This window comes from Platichthys flesus, chromosome 17, assembly GCF_949316205.1.
Source record: "Platichthys flesus chromosome 17, fPlaFle2.1, whole genome shotgun sequence".
Taxonomy (NCBI): Eukaryota; Metazoa; Chordata; class Actinopteri; order Pleuronectiformes; family Pleuronectidae; genus Platichthys; species Platichthys flesus.
This window is the reverse complement of record NC_084961.1, coordinates 3031996-3053196: the sequence shown is the minus strand read 5'-3', so window position 1 is coordinate 3053196 and position 21201 is coordinate 3031996. Positions and strand designations below refer to the sequence as shown.

Sequence of the window (21201 nt, the reverse complement as noted above, 5' to 3'; positions counted from 1 at the left end):
GTCGGCTGGTCTCACCCTCGGGGTCCAGCAGTCTGGTGACGCCCAGCTCCCGCTCCGCCACGCTGAAGGCCTGCTCCAGGTTCTCCTGGTTGCTCTGTCGGTAAACCTGATCCATGTCGATGAGCGAGGGCCTGCGGACGCAAACCAGAGCTGTCAGACTAGAAACAGGTTGTGACCTTTGACGAGGAATGACTCGCTTATTATATTTTTTTAACTTTAGCCCCTGAACATTTCGCTCATTTTTTACGACCTGCCATCCATAATTGCACATTGACAGCTGACAGGTTTGAAACCCTTTCTCACATATTTAATATTTTATGTTGCTGGAGGCAGGTTGTTCTCCACTAATACCAGAGAGGGCAAGAAAAAACAAGAGTCCTCACTCGCAGGGAGGATTAAACCAAACAGAGTCTTTGCTGGAAGGACGAGTGCAGTTAAATAACGTGTGAGCACATGTCATTAAGAAGATTTCACAGAATGTTCTGCAGAATTCAGAAGTCGGCGTACACTTCCACCACCCTCTGGACGTAGTAGTCTTTGTAGGGCCGAGCTGGTCCCCTCTCCAGGTAGGACGCCTGCCTGTAGGAGGGTCTGTCCCGGCTCAGGGGGAAGACGTGAGGCTCCTGTCCCCCTTCGTGCTCCTCGCTGTGGGACCCTCGACTGGAGCGGGGCCCGGGGCTGTGGGAGCCTCGGCCCGAGTCGAAGGAGCTTTCGGTCGGGATGTCCTCGCAGAGCATGACCACCCTGTCCTCCATGTCGCTGACGGAGCCCGCGGTGCTGCTGGACGTGCTGTTCAGCCGCCGCTTCGAGCTGAACCTGCGCTTCAGCTTCAACATGGCTGCAAGTGGTCACGATCAAAACCACTAAAAAGGTTTTCCAGGCAGAAACTGAAGTTATAAAATCGTTTGAGGCTCCGACGGGGATAACGATTTCATCCTTGAATTAAAATGAAAGTCCTCTTCGGCCAAATGTCCAAGTGCGTCCTGCAGATCTCAGCACATCATTCTTCCTCCTCCACCGACAAAGAATCTGTGGATGGCGCACCTGCGTTCTGCTGCGACCTGCCGAGCCTCCAGAGAGCACGCCTCCAGGGCGACCTTTTCTCTAACCACTGAGATCCACCCCCCCCGACAGAGACTACGCCCCGTCTCCTCACAGGGAGCCATGCCAGCTCCATCAGCTCGACTTGGAGTCTGTGTCGTGTGGTGAGCGAGGCTGCAGGGGTGGTTTGTGTGTCTGTGCACAAACAGACACACACACACACACACAGGCACTCCACCCAAAACATCAGGGCTTTGAAAACAGCCGCCTCCTCTCGGATGTTAAGACTTTCCTCAGAGTGAACGACTGACGTCTGGATTCATGTCAGTGCTTTTCAGACCACTTCTGTACACGTGAATATCTTTCTAACCCAAATCTGGCTAAAAATACCACCGACCATTATTCTTATTATGATGCAGATTTAAATTGTAAAGGTTGAGAAGTTTATGAAGCTTCTATACACTCTGTATCTGCAGTGAAAACCTGCAAACATGAATTAAGCCGCTTCTGCAGGTTTCAACAAGTTCATGTTAAGCCTTTCTAAGACTGTAATGGATGAAGTTTAATTCCTGTGTCAACTACGACAGGTCTGAGAGAACATCAGAGTCCAGAAGATATTAACACTTCCCCATAACTGAAGATCAGGTGGAGGAAGAATCCTGGAAACACTATGGGTATAAATAGTCTTTGCCAGAGTAGTATCCAAGTCAGAAAACCCTTTTGTGTCACTGATGTTTTAAAGTTGGGTTTAATCCCAGTTTCCCATCATCATCACCTTCTTAACAATCCTTTCCTTCCTTCCAGGTTTTTTCCCATCTTTCCATGTTGACCCAGTTGTGCGTTCTCTTTAATCTACAGGTTTCCCGGGCTCTGACCTGGATGTGCGTCTCACCTGTGTTTGTGTATGATGGCGTTGAAGAGCTTGCCGTCCCTCCAGCTGCCGGTGAAGTTGTCGCAGCGCAGGCCCTGGTACCCCTCCACCATCCTCTGGGACCACAGCAGCAGCTTCTCTTTGGCTGTCATGTCGTCCGACTGACCGTTCACCTGGATGTCTGAGATCTGAGGGAGAGGACGAGCACAGATTCAAACCAGAGCAGGAAGATGCACATCAGGGACGTATCGAAATTACTGAATTCTTCTTAACCTCAAATAAAAAGCTGTATGTTTATTTAAATGTTATTTTTGCTCACAGTGCAACATGACTTTTTTCTCTGTATGTTGAATATAATTGAAGTGTTGGTTGAAGGGCTCGAAAAAAGCTTTTTTTCCGCTTTGCCCACAGATTATTTTCTGGACTATGAGTCACAATCAAAACCTCCAAATACCAAACCACCACTTGTTTCCTGAGGGCCACATGAGATCCATTAACTTCAGAGAAGCACAAACAGAATTCAGCCTGTGAGTCACTAAATTACACTGAAGCTCTCAGGATAACCCTCGGCTGCTGTGCATGAGAGTTGGACTGTGCAACAGAAAGTCTACGGCCGAATTCACGAGAACACAGAAGTGAAACTCTGGAGTGCGACCACAAAACCAACGGCAGATTTGAATCAATCCAAGTGTCTTGAAGGTAAAGTCTGGTTTGATTCTGCAGCTGAGAGACACTGAGTTTAGCTTTTTTTGCGTGAATCCACCAGCCAGGAGTCTCTGTCTGTGTCCTATCTATAATCAGATGACCTGGATGAGAAGAGGTGGGTGTTTGTTTTGGTCGACCTGGTGTACCAGCAGGGTGGAGCTCTCTGAGCGAGGCACACAATGTAAGAACAAGCAACAATCACAGGAAACCTCACAAGTGATTCTGCAGATTTTATGGTTTTTTGAGCTGAAAACTAAACTTTTCTTTGATGAAATACATAAATCTACATTTATATGCTCAATATAGCTCATAGCGCCACCTAGTGTTTCAAACCATCTTAGACTAAATAACAATAAACATCTGCAACCACTTTTTTTATTCAACGTCTGCATAATGTGATTTTTAAACGTCCGTGCACAGTAAATCTACAGCACATTAGCTGCTGCTGATGAATTATTAAATGAAGCTGGATACTTGAAGTTTCTTTTACTGGAAGAAGTTAACTATTCACTCTTTTCGTTGCGGCTGCGTTGATGAGTCACAGCAGAACTAATCATTTCTGCAGGAAAGGGTGGAGGAGGGAAAAAAGGCCACATTTCTTCCTTCTGCTATTTTCCCTGTCGAAGGGAAACCCCGGTGCCTCACTGTGGACGTGGGCAACTTGTGAGTCAGGAGCCGAATGGAAACAGGACCTCCGCCCTGAGACTCTGTTTTTAAAGCTCTGAGAGAATCCCAGCTCCGAGCGGCCCATCGTTCCCGCCGGTCACCTGAGTGCGAGCAGAACTGGGAGCTGCACCTGCAGGAGCCCGGAGGAAACGAACCATTGTTCGTGCCGACACAAAAAGATTCTGGGTCAGATCTACAGGGACGTTTTGGGTTTTATTACTTTGACGGCGACAGAAAAACACGTATTTCCAGGTCTGAAATCAAGCTGCAGTGACTTTTAACACACGAAGAAAAAGTTTTCTACCGAGTCTGACTTGGTACGTCCCACGTCTCCTGCCAGCTGTCTCGTGGGAATCACTGAGTCACACTGAGGGATGAGTCAAACCATCCCACATCCCAACATAACCATCATAATCATTATGGCATCAAAGAAGCATCGTGTCCTCCCACGCCTTCTTTCCAAAATCTACAGAACCGGAAATCCCTCTCCTCAGAAACCCCCACTGAAGCAGCTCCCCCCCCCCTCCCACAGACCAGATTTCAACTTGTTTACGTTTGAGGAAGAGGAGTCACGTCTCTACATTTAGATTTAATTCAAACCATTCGAGCTTCACAGGATAAACAGGAGAAAAAAATGAAAATCCTCTACGAACAAATGAATGAAAGTCTTTCTTCAGTGTTTAGTCTCGGTGCAGCAGAGGAGGTATTTGTGTATAAGAGGATAATTGCTGCCAAATGTCCAATATCGCCCGTTTGGAAACGATTGGCAGCCGAACTCCAGTGTTCAGAAACTGCTGTGTCAACACCAGGCCGATGATTAAAGTCCACGCAGGGAAAAGCACTTTGATTTTCATCACTGCTGCAGAAACTAAACTAATCATGAAACGTTAACCATAAAGAGAAAAACGCCTGTCAGTCAAATAATCTGAATTCAGTGCCAACGGGAAGTTTGAAACATAAACACGAGAAAGAGAAACTTGAATCCAAGAAAAACAAAAGTAAAATTCATTTAAATAATAGGTCTAATTTTATTTTGTCTAGTTTCCCAGTTTGACCTGTGCTGTTCAAAGACATAATTAAATGGATTTACAGAAAAACTCAAGACTGATCAATTTAGATTTCTGGAGTAAAAACAATCTAGATTTTTTGGGGGGCTTTTCTGTGTAAATACATATTTAAAAAGTTGATCATGAAAAGTTATTTGAATGTAACTGTACACCCCCCGCCCCCTCACAGCGCCCCCTGCAGTTGAGGAGTGAATAAGCCAGGATTGGTTAAGGTGTAAATATAAAAAGCTTTAAAATAATTTAAATACAGTATTGTTTATTCTGTAAAATCAAAGTTGTCATGTCGGCAAACATGTGAACCGCTGATTTTTAATGATTTTAATCGTTAAAGCAGTAACTGGTCCAGTTCTGGTGACAGGAATCGTGTGCGTTACCTGGAAGTGAAGGATGATGGTCCATATCAGACCCAGGGTCAGTTTGGGGTTTCCATCTGCGATGTCATCGTTCCTGATGTTGACCAGTTTCACCTGAAGGTGAGTGAATGCAAATACTGTTATTCAGGTCACAGGTTGTTAGTGTACTTGTACTTCAACATGGAGAATCAAACGGATCAGATAGCAGGTTCGATTCTCTCCACCCACCTGTCTGTGTTTGAGGAAGTCCAGAGCGATCTGGACGTTCTGCAGCTTGTGGAAGCGCATCCGTCCTTTCTCCCGCGGCTACGAGAGACGAGAGCAAACATCAGCAGGAGACGACACACGGGGTCAGAGACAGACCAACAAACAGCAACCCCCCCCCCCCCCCCCCGCCCCGTGACCGAGGGAGCAGGTGCTTCAGGGCCCAGCAGCACCATCAGTGATCTATTCTACTGGATCTAGAAGCTTCACAGCCAGGGCTTTGAAACCTAAACCAAATTGTGTGATTGAAATTCTACGTGTTTGTGATCTAAGCGTTCAGGGTCAGACGTGACCCTCAGTGACCCGGAGATGCATTAGAGACGCAGCCAGGATGTCTGCAGGTGAAAGCATGAGGATGAATGAGAAACTCAGGGATCATCAGTCTCAGATCTCTTCTCTGGGGCCGACTAACAACTTCAGAAACATCTGGAGTGTCTCAGATTTGACCTGTGACAGTGAAGTCGGGCAGTGATGGCTGTGACATGCATCAAGTGCTCCACATGTTAAGCTTTCAGCCGCTTTGTGTTTTAGTTTAAACATTTATCAGCTCGCAGTGACGAACACCTTTCACTGTCGATACACAGAGGAAACTCTTTAACCTTTGACATCTGTTGTTATAGTCCTAGTCTTTACTGCAGGACTGTACCCAGTGTTTTAAACTGGTGAATTCAGTGTCCTCCTGTATTCTGACTGGTTTGCAGACTGGGATCTTCACTCTGTCTGAATCTCTTGCAGTCTGATCTAGGACGAGCATTTTTTAATTCACCGCATATTCTTCGGGGAAGTTTCTCGAATGATTGTCAACTTCTGCTCCCACAGACTTTTGCTTATGAGCTTCCTGTACATTAACAGTTTCATGTTGTTGAGGATTTAAACCCACAAAAAAAAGAACGGGATATGAAAACTGAAATTTGCTGCCTTGAAAAGTCTGTCTTTATGCAGACGACACTGAATTGTACATGGATGTGCAACATGGTCCTTTACCCACTTCTACCAGTAAGAGTAGAATCTACATGCACCTGTAACCATCAGCTCCTCAAACCAGCTCAAACTCATTCAAGACACCTGAGAAAGTTTGTCTCAGATCAAATGGACGGACAATGAAACAGGGGACAGTCAACGGGGAGTGCGACAGTCATCATGCACAACCCAGCAGCCACCTGGGGGGGGGGGGTGACACATGCCACGCCCGAGGAGGCGGCCGGCCACGCTCCAGGCGCCACTCACCAACCGCACGTTCCTCACAACGTCACGTTCCCTCGGCTACCACAGCCAGAGCATTGCAAGAGAGGAAGGCAGAGGCAAAAGGGGGGAGGGGGGGGGGGAAAGGTCAGGGCAGAGGTCAGCAAACAGGAATTAGAAAAAAGGAAAAAACCAGGGGTCAGACAGGTCAGTGCAGAAAGGTCACGAGATGGAAGCAAATCATGAAAATTAGTGTTTTTAAGGCTCCACCGGCGCAGGGCCTCAGCGTGTCCCGAGGAGCTCAACACATGCAAGAGTGGAGAGGACCAGCGGGGACATATCTGACTGATCAGTTAGGACAAACACACTGGGACACAGAGGACAGGGACATAAAGGGGGTCGCGCGGGAGAGCCGGGAGACACAGGGTCGCGTCCTCAGGTGTGAAGGTCAAAGGTCAGTGGGGCTCACCAGTGTCTCTCCGGAGAGCACCTCCAGCAGGGAGATGAGGTTGTGTCCATCTCGGAGGTCCTCGTACAGGTCGGTGATGTGTCTCTGGGCCTGGACGGACGAGAAGGGAGGAACATGTCAATTATTTTCAATCGATCAGCATCAGTGTCAAATCGCTGTTGTTGTATTAGCACACAATACAAACTGCTGCTGATCTCAGCACAGCCGGCACAACCACGTTTGACTTAATAACTTAAATCTGAAACTTTCAAAGGACTTTAAAGGGATGGATGAAAACACACAACATGGAGGTTCTTATTCTCACAGGTCGTTAACATTGTGTTGGGTGTCATTTGTCTCGTTTGGTTTAAAACATGAAGGAAACATGAGTCTTGTAGTATTTGTTGGGCTCTCCGTTGTGTAACTGTCGAAGTTACACAACATAAAAACACCACTGCACTGCAGACGAGTCTCTTAAAGCAGTTAGAAAAAACAATCGGTGTTAAAAACAAAAGAAGGTGTAAAGGTCAAACATGCAGGAGGAACTGAACCGGTGTCCACTCAGCACTCTGCTCACAGACAGACACCTACCTGTCCCTTCCAGTGCTGGTGGACGGATGGAGGATGGAAAGAAGAGAACAGAATCATGTGAGACGATGGGAAAGAGCCGGGACAGGACAGAGGGACAGGACAGAGGGACAGGACAGAGGGACAGGACAGAGGGACAGGACAGAGGGACAGGACAGAGGGACAGACAGGAGGAGAACACGCTGGTTTACAGACAGTTTGATTATATTCATGTTTGAAACTAAAGAAAAACACTAACGAACATTAAAACACAGAATAAAGTCTGGTCTCTGTTGACGAGGACACGACAGAGCGAGTCGACCATGAAGCGTTTGAGGCCTCGCACTTTAATCCTGTGACTGTAGTGACCACGAGTCCAAAACCCTCGGGGGGGGGGGGGTTGAGTCTTTTGGACCCGAATCTGAGGGAGTTTTCCCGACAAAGACGGAGACAAAGCCCTGAGTCATCAGGGACAGAGTGTCCGTGTCGCAGGACGCACTGGGACGACATTCCTCAAGTTTTTAAACCGAGTCAGTTCCCGTGTGGAAACAAAAACCTGGACTCTGCCTCCGAGGAGCAGCCGACACGCTCCTGGTGTCTTTAGATTGTCTTGAACCTCTTTGTCTTTATCTGTGACGATGTTATTTAATTTGAAAACACAGATTAAACGAACAGTGAAACAGTGAATAATCCATCTGTTGATTGAGTTGATTGATTAGCAATTAAAGTAAAATCAATTCCTCTCACTGCATCCCAGATGTCTTCAAATAGCTTGATTTGTCCATTATTTGAATCAACAGTATAAAACGTTTACTTATTGACTTTATCGTGACTAAAAAAAAGCAGGAAATCCTCTCGTTTAAAAGCTGAATTAACTTTTTCCCTTGTCAACAGAATTTCTCTCTGAGGCTCTTTATTCCTCATATCACACTCTGGAATTCTTTCTCTCTCTAAAGGGTCACGGGCCAGAAAGCTTCACGGTTATTTCTTTACATTATACACTCTTGAGTCCAGATGTGAAACCTGAGCGTGGCCGGACGGCACCGCGGGGAAAGTGAGACCAGGTGTTTGTGACTCACGCCCCCCCCCCCCCGACGGTGAAATACAGACAGCGTGTGTGGACTTCACTTTCCTCGAGCTGCAGGGAATTACAATCTGATTTTTGTTGTGTCGTCTGTTTGCAGATTATCTTGCAGGTCGGGCAGACGTTTGAGAACCTCCAGAGAACCTCCAGAGAAACTGTGGAGTAATTTAATCTATTGGAACCAGATGTGATGTGAAAGAAAACCGCTGGAATTCGACTGGAATGGAAAAAAGCTTCGGGTCGTTTCAGGACATCTGGAGTTTCTACTTTTAAATATGCCCCAAAATTAAGAAAGGAAAAGGTTATATAATCGTTCCTGGGTTTTACAATCGAGCCAGTGGAGTGTAGGAGAAGTTGGTTCTGACCTTCATCAGGTGTTTGTTGACCCATTTTGTGAAGGTCTTCTTCTGAACTCGGTCCCGTTCGTCTGGAGAAAGACACAAAAAACAAGAAACGTTAATTATTAGGTCAAATAGAAGCTCCCCCTGCTTTACTCTATTAACTACAACTAGTTCATTCTGTGTGTTTCTGCTGAACATTTTGTCTCACAGCTCCAGATAGATGATTTTGCTTTAGGTCAGTTTATTGTTTCTGTTTATTATCCTCAGTCTTTCCATTAAGATGTATTTTCTGAGGCTTCAGAAGGGTCCAGAGCCCAAGCAGCTGTTTCACTAGACAGTTATGAAACATTCAAAACCACAGCTTTGGTTCGAGACCCAACAGGGAAACAAATCTTTTCACTTGAAAACAGAAGAAAAGCTTTGGTTTCACCAGATTTCACACAGACTGATAAAAACACATTTCTGAGAATAAACTGCTAAAGGTGCTCCCATGACTCGGGAGGGAACCTGTCCATCAAAACTGTCTTACATGTCGGAGGAACCAAGTAAATAACCTCCGACAGGTTCACACCTCCACAGGAACATGTCGTGTCCTGCAGGAAATCTGCTGCAGTGGTTTTGATTTCACAGCCCGATTATTGTCTCGGCTCTGCCATGTTTTACAGAAATGTTATCAACCACGTTTTAGCATCAAAGAAGAAGAAGAAGAAGAAGAAGAAGACAACAACATCCTGCAGCGCCAATCTCAGGGTGGCATCAAGTCGATGACTCACAAAAACTGGGAACTAAAACTCAAATTATAAAACCAGCCTGTTCTCTCATTGACCGTTATATCAGGAAACAGCTGCTTCTGAAAACCAGGAGAAGGAATCAAGGTCAGAGTCTGAAAAACAAGCTTCACCCATCCCTCCTGCAAATGGAGTTTTCTGTGGCCTGGAGCCACAGAGGGTCGGTTTCCTTTCATCCTCTGAGTCAAAGAAGGTTTCTCAGATGAGGTGACAAGTATCATGTGTTCACTGCACTGAGGCGGCTCGACACTGACAAGCTGCAGACTTTCTTAATGCAACTTTTAACTTTAATGCAATTTCAGCCTTTTTATAAGATTGTTTCGGTTTTATTAAACTAAAGAGAAAAGGCAACGGTTGATATTTAAGTTTAAATGATGCTCTAACACTCTGAATATTGATGTCCATGTATAAATGTCTAATTTCATTCAGCATTGTTTCAGTTCTTCTGTCTCTTTCATGGAAAGTCCTCATGTTAAATAACAGATTTCTGCTGCTCTTCCCTTTTCGACGGGCGTCAGCAGAGTCGACCAATAAAAAGAGGAACATGTGTGACACATAGAGGGGCGCGGTCCATTTGATTAAAGGGAGGCAGCAGACGACCACAGACAGAAATATACTCCGTGCAAATTTAAACGTTAAATTTCCTTTACACACATTTTTCTCCAGAAAAAAAAACAGTCAGAGGAAAAACAGAGAAAGACTTTCAGAGGATGAACTGATCCACAAGCTGATCCTAGATGTTCTTCCTGATCTGAAGATTCCAGCAGGTTGAAACCCAGCTTCAGACGCTCGCACACAAAGTGAACACTCAGACAAAATCTACCTTTCCTGTGGTCCATGGCCCTGAGCCTCCCCTGGCAGTACGAGTCCTCTATGAAGACCCCGTCACTGCCCACACTGTCAGAGGAGTAGTTCCTGAACCTCGGCTCCATCCTCACGCTGCCGTCAACCCAGTGATCCCAATTAAAACCTGAAACCGGCCTGTGCAGGTCCTGGGGCCACGTCGTCTCCTGTCAGAGACGCTTGTGATCTCCTGAGCTCCAGTGGAGGAGCCTGTCCTTACGTGGGTGTGTCCCTCTTGTCTTCCTCCCTCTTTTCCACCCTGTCTTCATTCGCTCCCTCTCTCTGACAGTCACTTATTCTTCTTCGGCAGCTCTTGCAACATGCCTGCCTTCGGGCCATGTCAATGTCAGTGGCTGTCAGTCACCACCGAGCGAGAGGAGGACTCAAACTGTTATGAGATGAAACAGTAAAGACCCTAAGAGCGAACACACCTCTCCACTGATCCAACTGTATGTGTCTCTAAGTCTGTTATAATCATTATCATATATTCATTTTTAGTCACTTTGATTATGATGAGCCCCTAAAATCTAAAAAGAAGAATAAGTGTATCTTTAATTCGCTCAGAAATTACATAAAATTTGCATTTTCCAATGTTTCTTTTAGTTTTTTTCTATCTTTTCTTTTCATTACCAATGGTTTGAGACATTTAATCCATCATAGCAAACATTTTACGCTCTTATTCTCCTATAAATTGCTGCAGATCAATTAAGTCTCAAGCTTGATATGTGCAAAAACTCTCTGTTATCCATGATTTGGAGCTCAATTGGGTATGAATCATCAGGAGAAGGGTCAGAGGCACTGATGGCTTACAACAGTTTACGACGTTCCCTCATACAGACAAAGCTGCAGAGCGTCAGGTCCCTGGAGCCTGTCTCCCCCCCACCCCCCGACTCAAATCCCTGTCTGTGGCCGGACGTCCGAACGAGACTCTCAGTGATGAGCCTGAACACAGAGACCCTGCGAGGAGGCAGCAGAGCAGAGGAGAGGAAACAACGACCTTGACTTTCAGGAACCACAAGAAACCTTCACATCAGGACAAAGTTAAAGACACACAAGCTCAGAGGGGTTTTTGTTTTCATGTCTCAGTTTTTTCTACAGGAGAGAATCCAGAAGCAGGAGGAATAGAAGTGAAGTTTTCCTAATGAGAACAACCTGCCAGGCTGAGCTTCAAAGTGAAGTTTGGATTGGCTTCTGTTCGGCCGGTTCCTCGCCACAGACGCACAAACAAAGACAAAGAGAACCGCTTTCCAAAAGACTCTTAATGGAGCAACCGCACTGCTGCAGAGAACCATCCCCGACACAAAGCAGCTGTTGTGTCTCAGAGTGGACGTAGACAACAGTGTGTGTCTGTGTGCATGAGAAGAAATGTACTGGATTTGTACAAGATGATCTAAAAACAACAACAACAACATCTCTGTAGCCAGCTCTAGAGGTCCAGGGGCTCAGAACTCTAGCACCTCCACGCCAACACGTCCATGTGCTGGAGCTCCTGAACACCTGCAGCACCTTTCACCTGTGGGTGCATCAGTTCTCCAGACACTGACATCCGGCTGTAAAGCAGAGATGTTTGGGATGCCAGCAGAGGGAGGGGGCTTGTCAGGGCCTGAGAAATGGAAGCTGCCGATGTTGCACCTTCACTGCAGACCTCAACCCTGCAGGCTGCACATAAACATGAAACCCTAGAATTCAAAATATATATATATATATGTGTGACTGAAAAGTGACTGCAATGATTAGTTTGAGTCTCTAAAATCACAGCTGGAGACATTTCCACGATTGAGAGGATTTGTGCAAATGTTTACTGACGGCAAATTGCAAATATTCATATTCTTGCCTCGGAGCATTTCTAGTTCTGCTTTGATTTTGTGCAGATCTAAAAAAATAAAAAAATAAATTTCTCACATGATGCCGTCAAACATTTCCATGCAACTAGTTGCACAAAGAGGAACAAGCCCTTTGATGATATAATGACGTTATTAAAAACAGTCTGTTATCAGAACCACGCACAGAGGAGTATTGTGTGGTCGGTTCTCTTCTGCCTGCTGCTGATAACACACGGAGATAAACCCGAGGGAGCTGATAGCAGCTTTTTACAATGACAGCGAAGCAGGTCTACACATTCCTGCAGAGGGTGCGCCCCCCCACCCCGCTCGCAGACAGGGGGAGCCGCCTTTCTGCGATAACTCCACCCGGGCCCCAGAACTCCCAGTGCTCATCTGCACCATCGACCTAATATCTGCACAAGTGACAACATGCAGCGTCAGCCCCCCCGACGACAGGAATGAGGAGCTGACAGGAGCACGGGACGCCATCTGGCTCGCAGCTCCTGACGGGATTTACGACGGAGGGATGAACGATGGATGGGTTTCAGATTCAGAGAGGGAACTCTGCCAGGGGTGAGGAATGGAGGCCCCGCAGGGCATTGTGGGGCAGATCCAGCCTGAAGCTGGCAGCAGAGAGGGCAGGAAGGCATGCACTGCTCCGGGAGAAGACAAAGATCCGTCTGCTGTTATCACTGTGAGGAATTTACTCCAAAAACAAGAAGTGATAGGAGAAGGAGAACAAGGGAGATGCATGTGGACAACAAACCCAAGTGACCTCCAGCTGCACAGAGGGATTCATGGGGCAGTGCTGCTTTTTGAAGTTTTCCTTTAAGTTGCCCACATGAGATCCTCCCTCCCATTAAAGAGAACTGATGACTCCATCTTTCTTTCCCAATATGAAAATCCTCTTCACACCCCAACACATAATCAGCCCTGCATGGTGTTTACTGCTTTCTGCTTGTGAGAATATGAGACTGGGTATTTGCTGGATTTATGTTCTGCAGATGTGGAGTCACCGAGAGCAATTAAAGACAAGAGGAGCTAATTGCAAATCCCTCGTTTGTCTCCCTCTACTGTTGGAAAGGTGTCAGTACAGGAGAAAGCTCTTTAGTATCTGATCCACTTGAAAGTTTAACGAGGAGCCAACAAACTCTTGTCTGTAATCAGAGGCCCGGGCTACTGTGAGGAAAGTCCAGGGTCAGTCTGGGCCCTGCAGAGCCGACTTGTGTTTACAGACCAGTCACTACTGGGAGACTGGTTGCTATGACAAAGCAGAAAAAACACACAGTCTGCCAGTTTCCAGACCAGCAGCTCTGGTTTCCAGACCAGCAGCTCTGGCCTCAAACCTCCGGAGGAATCTACAACTCCGAGAAGGAAGAACACACGAGTTCTCACAGCACTTAGAGCCGGATCTGAGAGAAGTCAGAGAATCTCTAATCGAATCCTCAGGAGGGTAAACAGAGAGAGATGTTTACTTTTCATCTGCGTGCTCATGATGAGTCATCGGTGAAAGACTGAGTCACTCACGTCACAGGATCATCTCCAGATGTCAGAATGTGCAGCCACGACAATTATGTGACTTTTCATTCTGGACTCATCTGCAGTTATACAGTTTTTATTAATCTATTCATCTTTTATTTAAAGTCAGAAAATGATGAAAATACTTGTGAATAAAAGTTCCCATATCCAAAGGTGACAGATTTAAATTATTTGTGTTGGACTATAAATGTATACAATTTGACTAAAATGTTTTATTTAATGATCAGGAAAAAAATATTCTCTGGTCTACATTATTATAATTATATGTTTTTTTTGCTGCAAAAGTCTCATCATAGAAACAACAAAACAATAATACATCTTTGCTAATGGACATCACCCTTGCACTATAGTGATGGAGGTTAAAATAGTTATTATTCTTATTAATAAAAGTCAGAAAATAATGGAGAAAAAAAACTTCAATAAAGTTCCTGCACTAAAACTTGACAAATTGTTTGAATTTTGGCCAAAATTATTTTCATTATTGTCTGAGAAGCTGAATCATGGTCTAAAAATGAAATCATCAAAATAAGGCTTCATCATTTTCAGACACACAATTCATCATCTCTCCTCTACATCACTGTTTTCACAGATTATTGTCCCTGATAATAAACAATATGTCCTTTGTTTTGAACTCTGTAAAAGTCTGAAAACCGATCATAATACCCCCCCCCCCCCCCCCTCCTCTCCGCCTCGGGGCTTTCCGTCCTCTGACGGAGGAGAGGAAACGGTTAACACCGTCACCAGCAGCTGCCCCTCCCCTCCCCACCACAGCCTGGTCAAGTTACTGGGAGATGGAGACGGCGGCCGAGCGCTCGAACCTACCTGCGCAGCACATGCGGCTGTACAGATGCGCGCCCACTTCGCCACAGCTCATTTCGTGGATGTAGTTAAACCGTCGGTACTGCATCTCCCACTCCGGTCGCCCGACCCAGGACGGCCCCGGGTCGGCACCAGCGTGCGTCCTCTCCCCCACTCCGGCCATCCCGGTGTGCGTCTGTGCCGCGCGTAAAAGGCACCGCGCGCCAGACTCGACTCGAAAACCGCCCCCTGGACTCGCGTGTTTCTCCTGAGAGGAACCAGCCCTCGGAACTTCCCCCTCTCCTCTATCCGAGCCACATGGAGCACAAGAAGAAAACACGGGGTCGTGTCCGATTGCAGAAACGTTGTCACAAGCCCAACCCCCTTTTGTGTTGTTGTGTGGATCTGCTCCTGTGTCGTCCTCCACCGCTGCTCGCTCCGTGCGTAAAAAGGATTTGTGCCATTACAGCGCACAAGGGAGGGACGTCCCCGAAATACTCACACCGCGGGGGGAGCACAACTTAACGGTGCACGCCATGTCTCTATTTCTGCATGTGATGTGCTGTGCCTCTCCCAGGATTACACAACGCCCCAGGCCCCTTAACGCAAAGCAGAACCACTCCAGTTGGAGATGTGGTTATTATCCAACTGGTTTTCAAACCGTCCCGGAGTCGAGAAGTGAAAGTTCCCAGAGAGAAAGTTCCATAACTCATCACCTTCCTCCCACATTCTCTTGGTCTGCATGTTTCACATTCATGAGCAGGTGTTGGCTCATTCTCAAGTCAAGACAAAGATCAACAACTTGACAGCAAATAAGGTTTGATGTCATGGCAGTAAAATGTCATTTATGGCGAGGGAGTGGTTTTATATACATACCTGCTCCCACAGAGAGGGAACACATAGTTAATGTGTTCGGTGACTGAACAGATCAAGTGTCTGTACATTTCCAGTCAGAAGAACCAGATCACAAACCTAAAACATACATTGATGACTGTCAACTTCACAAAAGCACAAAAGCTGTTTTAGAATTGGTTTAGCAAGAGTAAAGTCGCCAGTTCATCATATCTGCGCACACACGTACAATACCAGCACATGTTTTACATTAACGTCTCAGTTGTTCGCCTTTAATTATTTAGCAAAGTAAATTGTGGAAAAGTATTTGGGCCAAAAACTGAGGAGAAGCAGGAGAATAAAGTCTCATCACAGCAGAATCTCTTCAAAGACCTCAATGTGATTATCTCACTGTTCCTTTGCTAAAAGAGAAAGAACTGCCTTGTCCTTCAAACTGACTCTGAAAAACCAATTCATCAATTCATCCACACAAAGAGTCAGAGCCTCAAATATTTGCTTTAGCTCGACTCCTGCGCAGAAAAGAAAAGAATCGAGAAAACTGGTTCAAGCAGTTTGAGCTAAAGTTGATTTAAATATATTGGAAGTTGTTGCCTTGTACATGAGGAGCAGTGATATCTGATCTGTGTTATTATCCGATGACCTTGGTGTCTGTACTGTACTGTGTCTGTACTGTACTGTGTCTGTACTGTACTGTGTTTGTACTGCGCCTGATGACAAGCCAGACAAAGAGAGCCGCTCACCACTGATGTGTTTCATGTTACACTCATTATTCTGCAGGGCATGTGGGGACACGGTGGGCGTTCGGCATTGTTCTCACTATTTGACGAGTCCTTCGACACTGGCATGTTCTTTTTCCACTTTTCACTTAAAGTGGGGGGCGGGGGTGGGGGGGGCTCCCTCCTCCAGCCTGTCATTACTGCCACAGTGAAAGTAGTCAGGAAAGTGAGTCACCGCTGAAACCCAGTCCTGCGTTGTATGAGGCATGTGTGGTTTACATTCAAACTGGAGGAGCACGGACACTGGGGCAGACTGGGGCAGACTGGTGCAGACTGGGGCGCGGCTTCCGAGACAGATCGGACATAATCTGCGTTAATGCCTCTGCTGTGAAGTCTGAGTCTTCACGGAAGACGAGAGCAGGACGGGGATCTGCCAGGGACACGAGGATCTGCCAGGGACACGAAGAGGGCCGACGTCCCACAGCGCTCGGGGTCCACAGACGGAAGTCGAAGCTGTTTGTGGTTAATAATCACTTTGTGTAAATGGCTCTTTATCAGTGCGCCCACACACAGATCAGATTCCTTTTAAAAGGTCCCAAGGATCTGCGTTAATCCCCCCCCCCCCCCCCCCCCCGTCAACCTCCTCCCCCAGTTTGTTGTGAGCGTATCCAGGAGACACAGTCCCACCGTCCCCAGTGTCGAGTTCACTCCCATCAGCCCGACGACATGTGTGGCGCTCAGGGGCTTTTTATAAACCTGGCTCCGGTTAAAGTCCCTTTTTTAAACCTGCCTCCACCTTCCCAGTGTGTCAAAGGCACCTTGCTCCACCAGACCTCCACCTCCACACCACCACACGTCCAGCATGTGACTCGGCAGATGTGCGGTTTGTAATGGACCTGGAATGTAAACAATGGCCGCACTTCAGCACAATCTATGGCGACGCCTCCTTCCTGTGTTTAGAATCACTTTCAGAAGAGGAGAGGGAACCCGAGCGCTGCTGATGAAGAGGAGCGTGGACTCTGTGTCCGCACTGCGGCAACAACACAGCAGGAAGCAGATCTGCTCAGATGCTGAGGGGCTGATTATTGACAGTAGAGCTAACACGAGGTTTGCACTGTTTGCACTCGATTTGCCAGTCAAACAAGTCCCAGAGGAAACGTCCAATCGCCCGGTGCACAGTTTACTCAACACACACAGAGTCAGGGTGACCAGGTGGACGTTTCACTTAAATCTCTTGTTTTCATTGGTTCTCTGTTTTTGAGCTGGAGAAAGTTTCTTCTGCTGACCTGACGTTGAAAGTCCCTCAACCTGTCATAACAAACTCAGACATGTCACTGCTGTGAAAAGCTCTTATCTGCTCAGGGTGTGTCCCCCCCCCCCCCCCCCCCCCCCCCTCCACTCCCTGGAGACTTCATACCATCAGGTAGACGACTGGGAGAGATAACGTTAAAGTGCAGCTCCGGCTTCACCTTCAGCAAAACAACACATTGACAGATGGCGTTTCTTATTTCAGGCTACATCCACATTAAGATGTTTTCATTCATCAACTCGGAGACAGAGACGTCCACACTGAAACGCTGCTGGTCCCATTTTAATTTGAAAACTCCGGGGCTGTGTTTTAGTCTGGACGAGCAGAAACTGAGACGTTTGGGAACAATGACATAGAAACGACTTCTTGCTGTTCGGGTCTTTTCAGTCTTAAAGTAGCCTTCACTGATTTGTCATGTTCCTGTCAATCAACCAGCTTCAGCCTCGACTGCCAATCAAGACCTAAACGAGCAGTCTCTACAATCTATTATTGTTTTCAGGCGAGTTAATATGGATTTAATATTTGAGCCTAACAACATTCTAACTACCGGCTCCATGCAGGTTTTAATGTGGCTCCAGGGTAATTCATAGTTACATGGAAGCTTCATTGTCTATTGTGGATTCACCGTCGTGGACAAACCGGTTCCTCAGAGGAAAAACAAGTTTCCTTTATCGGCACCTGGAGGCTGACAGTCACAGATGATTTGCCTGAAGGCGTGTGGCCGCCGGCCGCCACGTGACGAGCTGTGTCAACACACAACAGAGCCCTAACCCTAACCCTAACCTGGGGAAGGTGTGTCTGCTGACACTAAAGAGCCACACATGCCTGAAGCTTCCCTGTAGGCTCATCACAGGGTCGGACGCTGTAATGCTTTTTCCACTGGCAGCACTTGAAGGGTTTGTAACCTTTTTAGACTGAAGAGGAAACCGGCAGAACAAGCCCATTAACAACACAGGATTAACCAAAGCCCGAGATAACACACTGTGAGCAGGGACCTTAAAGAGCCCGAGGACACAAGTCAGGTCTGTGCAGACACACAACCTGGACGATAGAAACCAGCCGAGGAGCAGAAGTGAGGACGTCTAAAGCCCCTCACTGAGCTCCACTCCACAGTCAGCATCTACAGGGTTAACTCCAGCCTCTCCATTCCACAGGAAACTGAGACCAGCGAGGGGGAAGAGGAGGAGGAGGAGTGTTCACCACAAACACACACACACACAGGGCGAGAGAGACGACGCATGAGGACGGCCGGAGAGAGAGAAACTTCCTTCTCCTCCACGTCTCCCCCCTGTCACCTCCTCCTGGAGCCTCCTGCTCTTACCTTGCTTCCGGCGCACTCTCCACCTCCACGCCACGACCAGGGTGACGATGTGGCCCACGACCACCAGGGCCGGGAACGCACTTCCAGGGGGGCTAGCCGGCATCGGGCCTGGTGTCAAAGTGGAGAGTCCCAGGGCTGTGCAGACAGGTGGGCCGGGCCGGGGAGGGGAGGGGTGAAAGGTGAAAGGGGGAGTGGACGTGGGAGGGCTGGGCTGGGGGGGGGGCGGGCAGGGCCTAGGGGTGTGCCATCTCGGACATTCAGAGGAGCTGGAGCCAAAGTTGTCCGCGACTTTAACGACAGAGAGGAGAAGAAGGAAGGCGCACCCCCCCCCCCCCTCCCTCTCCGCCTCCCTACCCTGTGACTCAGTGCTCTGGCAGAGGTGGCCACTCTCCCTCCCTCCTCCCTCCCTCTCTCCCTCCCTCCCCTTTTTCCTCCTGTACTTTTACAATAACTCTCTTTCTTCTGCTCACTTCTCCACTGTTTAACTTTGCACTTATTATTTAAATGGGGTCTAATCCCCCCCCCCCCACACACACACACACTACTCTACGGTGGTGAAACAGAAGTTGAGTCCTCTCCCCGGGGCTCCAGTCATTCTACTGGTTTTGCCTCCGCACTCCTTCTGCTGCCTATCTGCAGGAGTTAATAATAAATGAGGCAAGTTTGTGTCACACACACAAACACACACACAAACACACACTCGGCTCAGCCCTGATAAGAGGCAAAACTCCTCGAACTTTCCAGCACGTTCACCCAGTATGAGTTTCTTTTACCCACTGAATCCCAGTGCAGTTATTTTCCATGGTGGTTTTGAGATCATCCAAGGACGATTCCCCCGTCCTCCTTGTTCCAAAAGTTTTAAACTGAAGCCACAACTCCCCGTTTTATTTTTCCGCTCACAAAAAAAAAAAAAATCCACCCACTCGCTATCAATTCTTTCCCATAATGCAACTTCGGTATGTTTCCCTGAGCGCTAATTGCTTCCATACTCTTGGACAGAACCACCGGAGTCTATAAGCTTCCCAGAAACGTATTTAACGAGACACAAGTATTCTTTTACAACCTACTGTTTCATAATCTCCAAAATACCAAGTCCTTATTTAACCCTTAAGTTATAAAGGGGGGGGGGGGGGGGGGGGGGGGTTCATTCTCCCTCTGCACGGGCCCTGTTATTAAGGAGCCCTGAGGGGAAATGTCTATGTCCTTCTGACACTTTAAACTTGAAACCTGTCAATCAGCCAAACTGACACCTTATAGCCGTCGCAGTGTGATCACCAGAAAATGCCTCCGAGCGCTTAGCGTGGTTAAAAACAATTTGCCTTTTGTAACTGCAAAAAACACACACAGACACACACGACACCTGTTAACATCGCTGTTGAGGCATCAAACCGCCGCCGCCGCCGCCAGGTTCTGTGTCGTCAGGACATTGTTCCCGGGGGGGGGGGGAGCCGGTGTCACTTTCAGACGTGTAGCCGCGCAGGAACCCAACACCAGGACCGGTGTCACGATCGCACATCGACGGCAACGTGATGCCACACGACAACCCGGCTCCATAAAACAACACAAATAGACACAACCTCGACCTCGAGACACGGCCGACACGAGGGTCATGTTATATACGGAGGAGAATTCAGAGCCGGGGGCCTGAAGGCCAGAGACACACAAGGCCTGAGTCATAAAACAATGTCAATTATACCAATATAGTTTTCATTAAAAGCAACATAATACAACACAAAACCAATACACAATAGCTTTGATCTCATAGGGTTTGATGAAGTGCGACATCCTCTAAGAGTAGAATCTACCCAATCAGGGGTTTGTTACTCTGTGTCCATAATAGAAGAGTTTAAAACTTCACTCAGGAGATAAGAATCAGTGTTGAAACCTAAAGGAAATAATAATGTGATATTTATCGTGGTAATTATCGATATCGAGCCACCGGGGCTGAAACGGTTAACGGACTAATGGAAAAACCGTGGTTCAAATCCCAGACCGGTTGATTTGGTTGAGACCAGAACAACAAATTTTGTGGCCGGAGCTAAAAACTGTCGCCAAATATTATTTAACAAACTGATATTTTGTGTAAACTCTCAGTTATTTAAAAATAGAGTTTGTTTAACATGTGAATCTGGTGTGTCTCTCTATTGGCTGTACTTACTGGACTCTACTGTGTATACATGTGTGTTTGTTTTTACATTTGTATGAAGTAACTCTGATTTTACCTTTGTGAAAACCTTTTTTACTCAGTTGTGTTGTTTGTTGACCTGGGGCTGTTTTGTTCTCACGTGCATGCACTTTGTTCTGAATGGTTGTGTAGTTTCTTTTAAATGCAAACTTAACTCACCTATTTAAAGTTTATTTATTTAAAATATGCATCATGGGAAGTTTACATCTGATTCAGTGTGATGTTATTTTTGTTAACAAAGATGCTGCTTGAATAAAAAACTTGTAGAAATCACGAGACACATATTTCAAACTATTTCATCTCTCTGAGTGATGTGGAACATTTTTATCTTGATATCATCTTTGGCCGAGTCACATGACTATTCAACCATTTCACGGTTTAGTGTAATGGAAGAAAACGTCTCAGTGCCTCCTCAGCGCCGCTGGCTGGACCGAGAAG

At 46.9% G+C, this 21201-nt stretch overlaps 1 protein-coding gene across 11 annotated transcripts in view; it reads right to left on the bottom strand.

The window, feature by feature from the left end:
* Positions 1–21201, bottom strand: part of pleca (plectin a) — a 68908-nt gene that overhangs the window by 22884 nt on the left and 24823 nt on the right. For 2 of the 11 annotated variants that reach the window (XM_062409687.1, XM_062409690.1), the window contains exons 2-9: positions 8614–8675; positions 7189–7203; positions 6619–6708; positions 6195–6230; positions 4932–5009; positions 4725–4817; positions 1934–2100; positions 16–131 (exon numbers count right to left, since the gene is read on the bottom strand). In XM_062409687.1, coding sequence (XP_062265671.1) covers positions 16–131; positions 1934–2100; positions 4725–4817; positions 4932–5009; positions 6195–6230; positions 6619–6708; positions 7189–7203; positions 8614–8675 — 657 coding nt within the window. Of the gene's footprint in view, positions 1–15; positions 132–1933; positions 2101–4724; positions 4818–4931; positions 5010–6194; positions 6231–6618; positions 6709–7188; positions 7204–8613; positions 8676–14404; positions 14992–18578; positions 18720–21201 lie in introns of those variants that run through there. The other 9 variants (XM_062409688.1, XM_062409692.1, XM_062409685.1 and 6 more) reach the window with 8 other exon arrangements.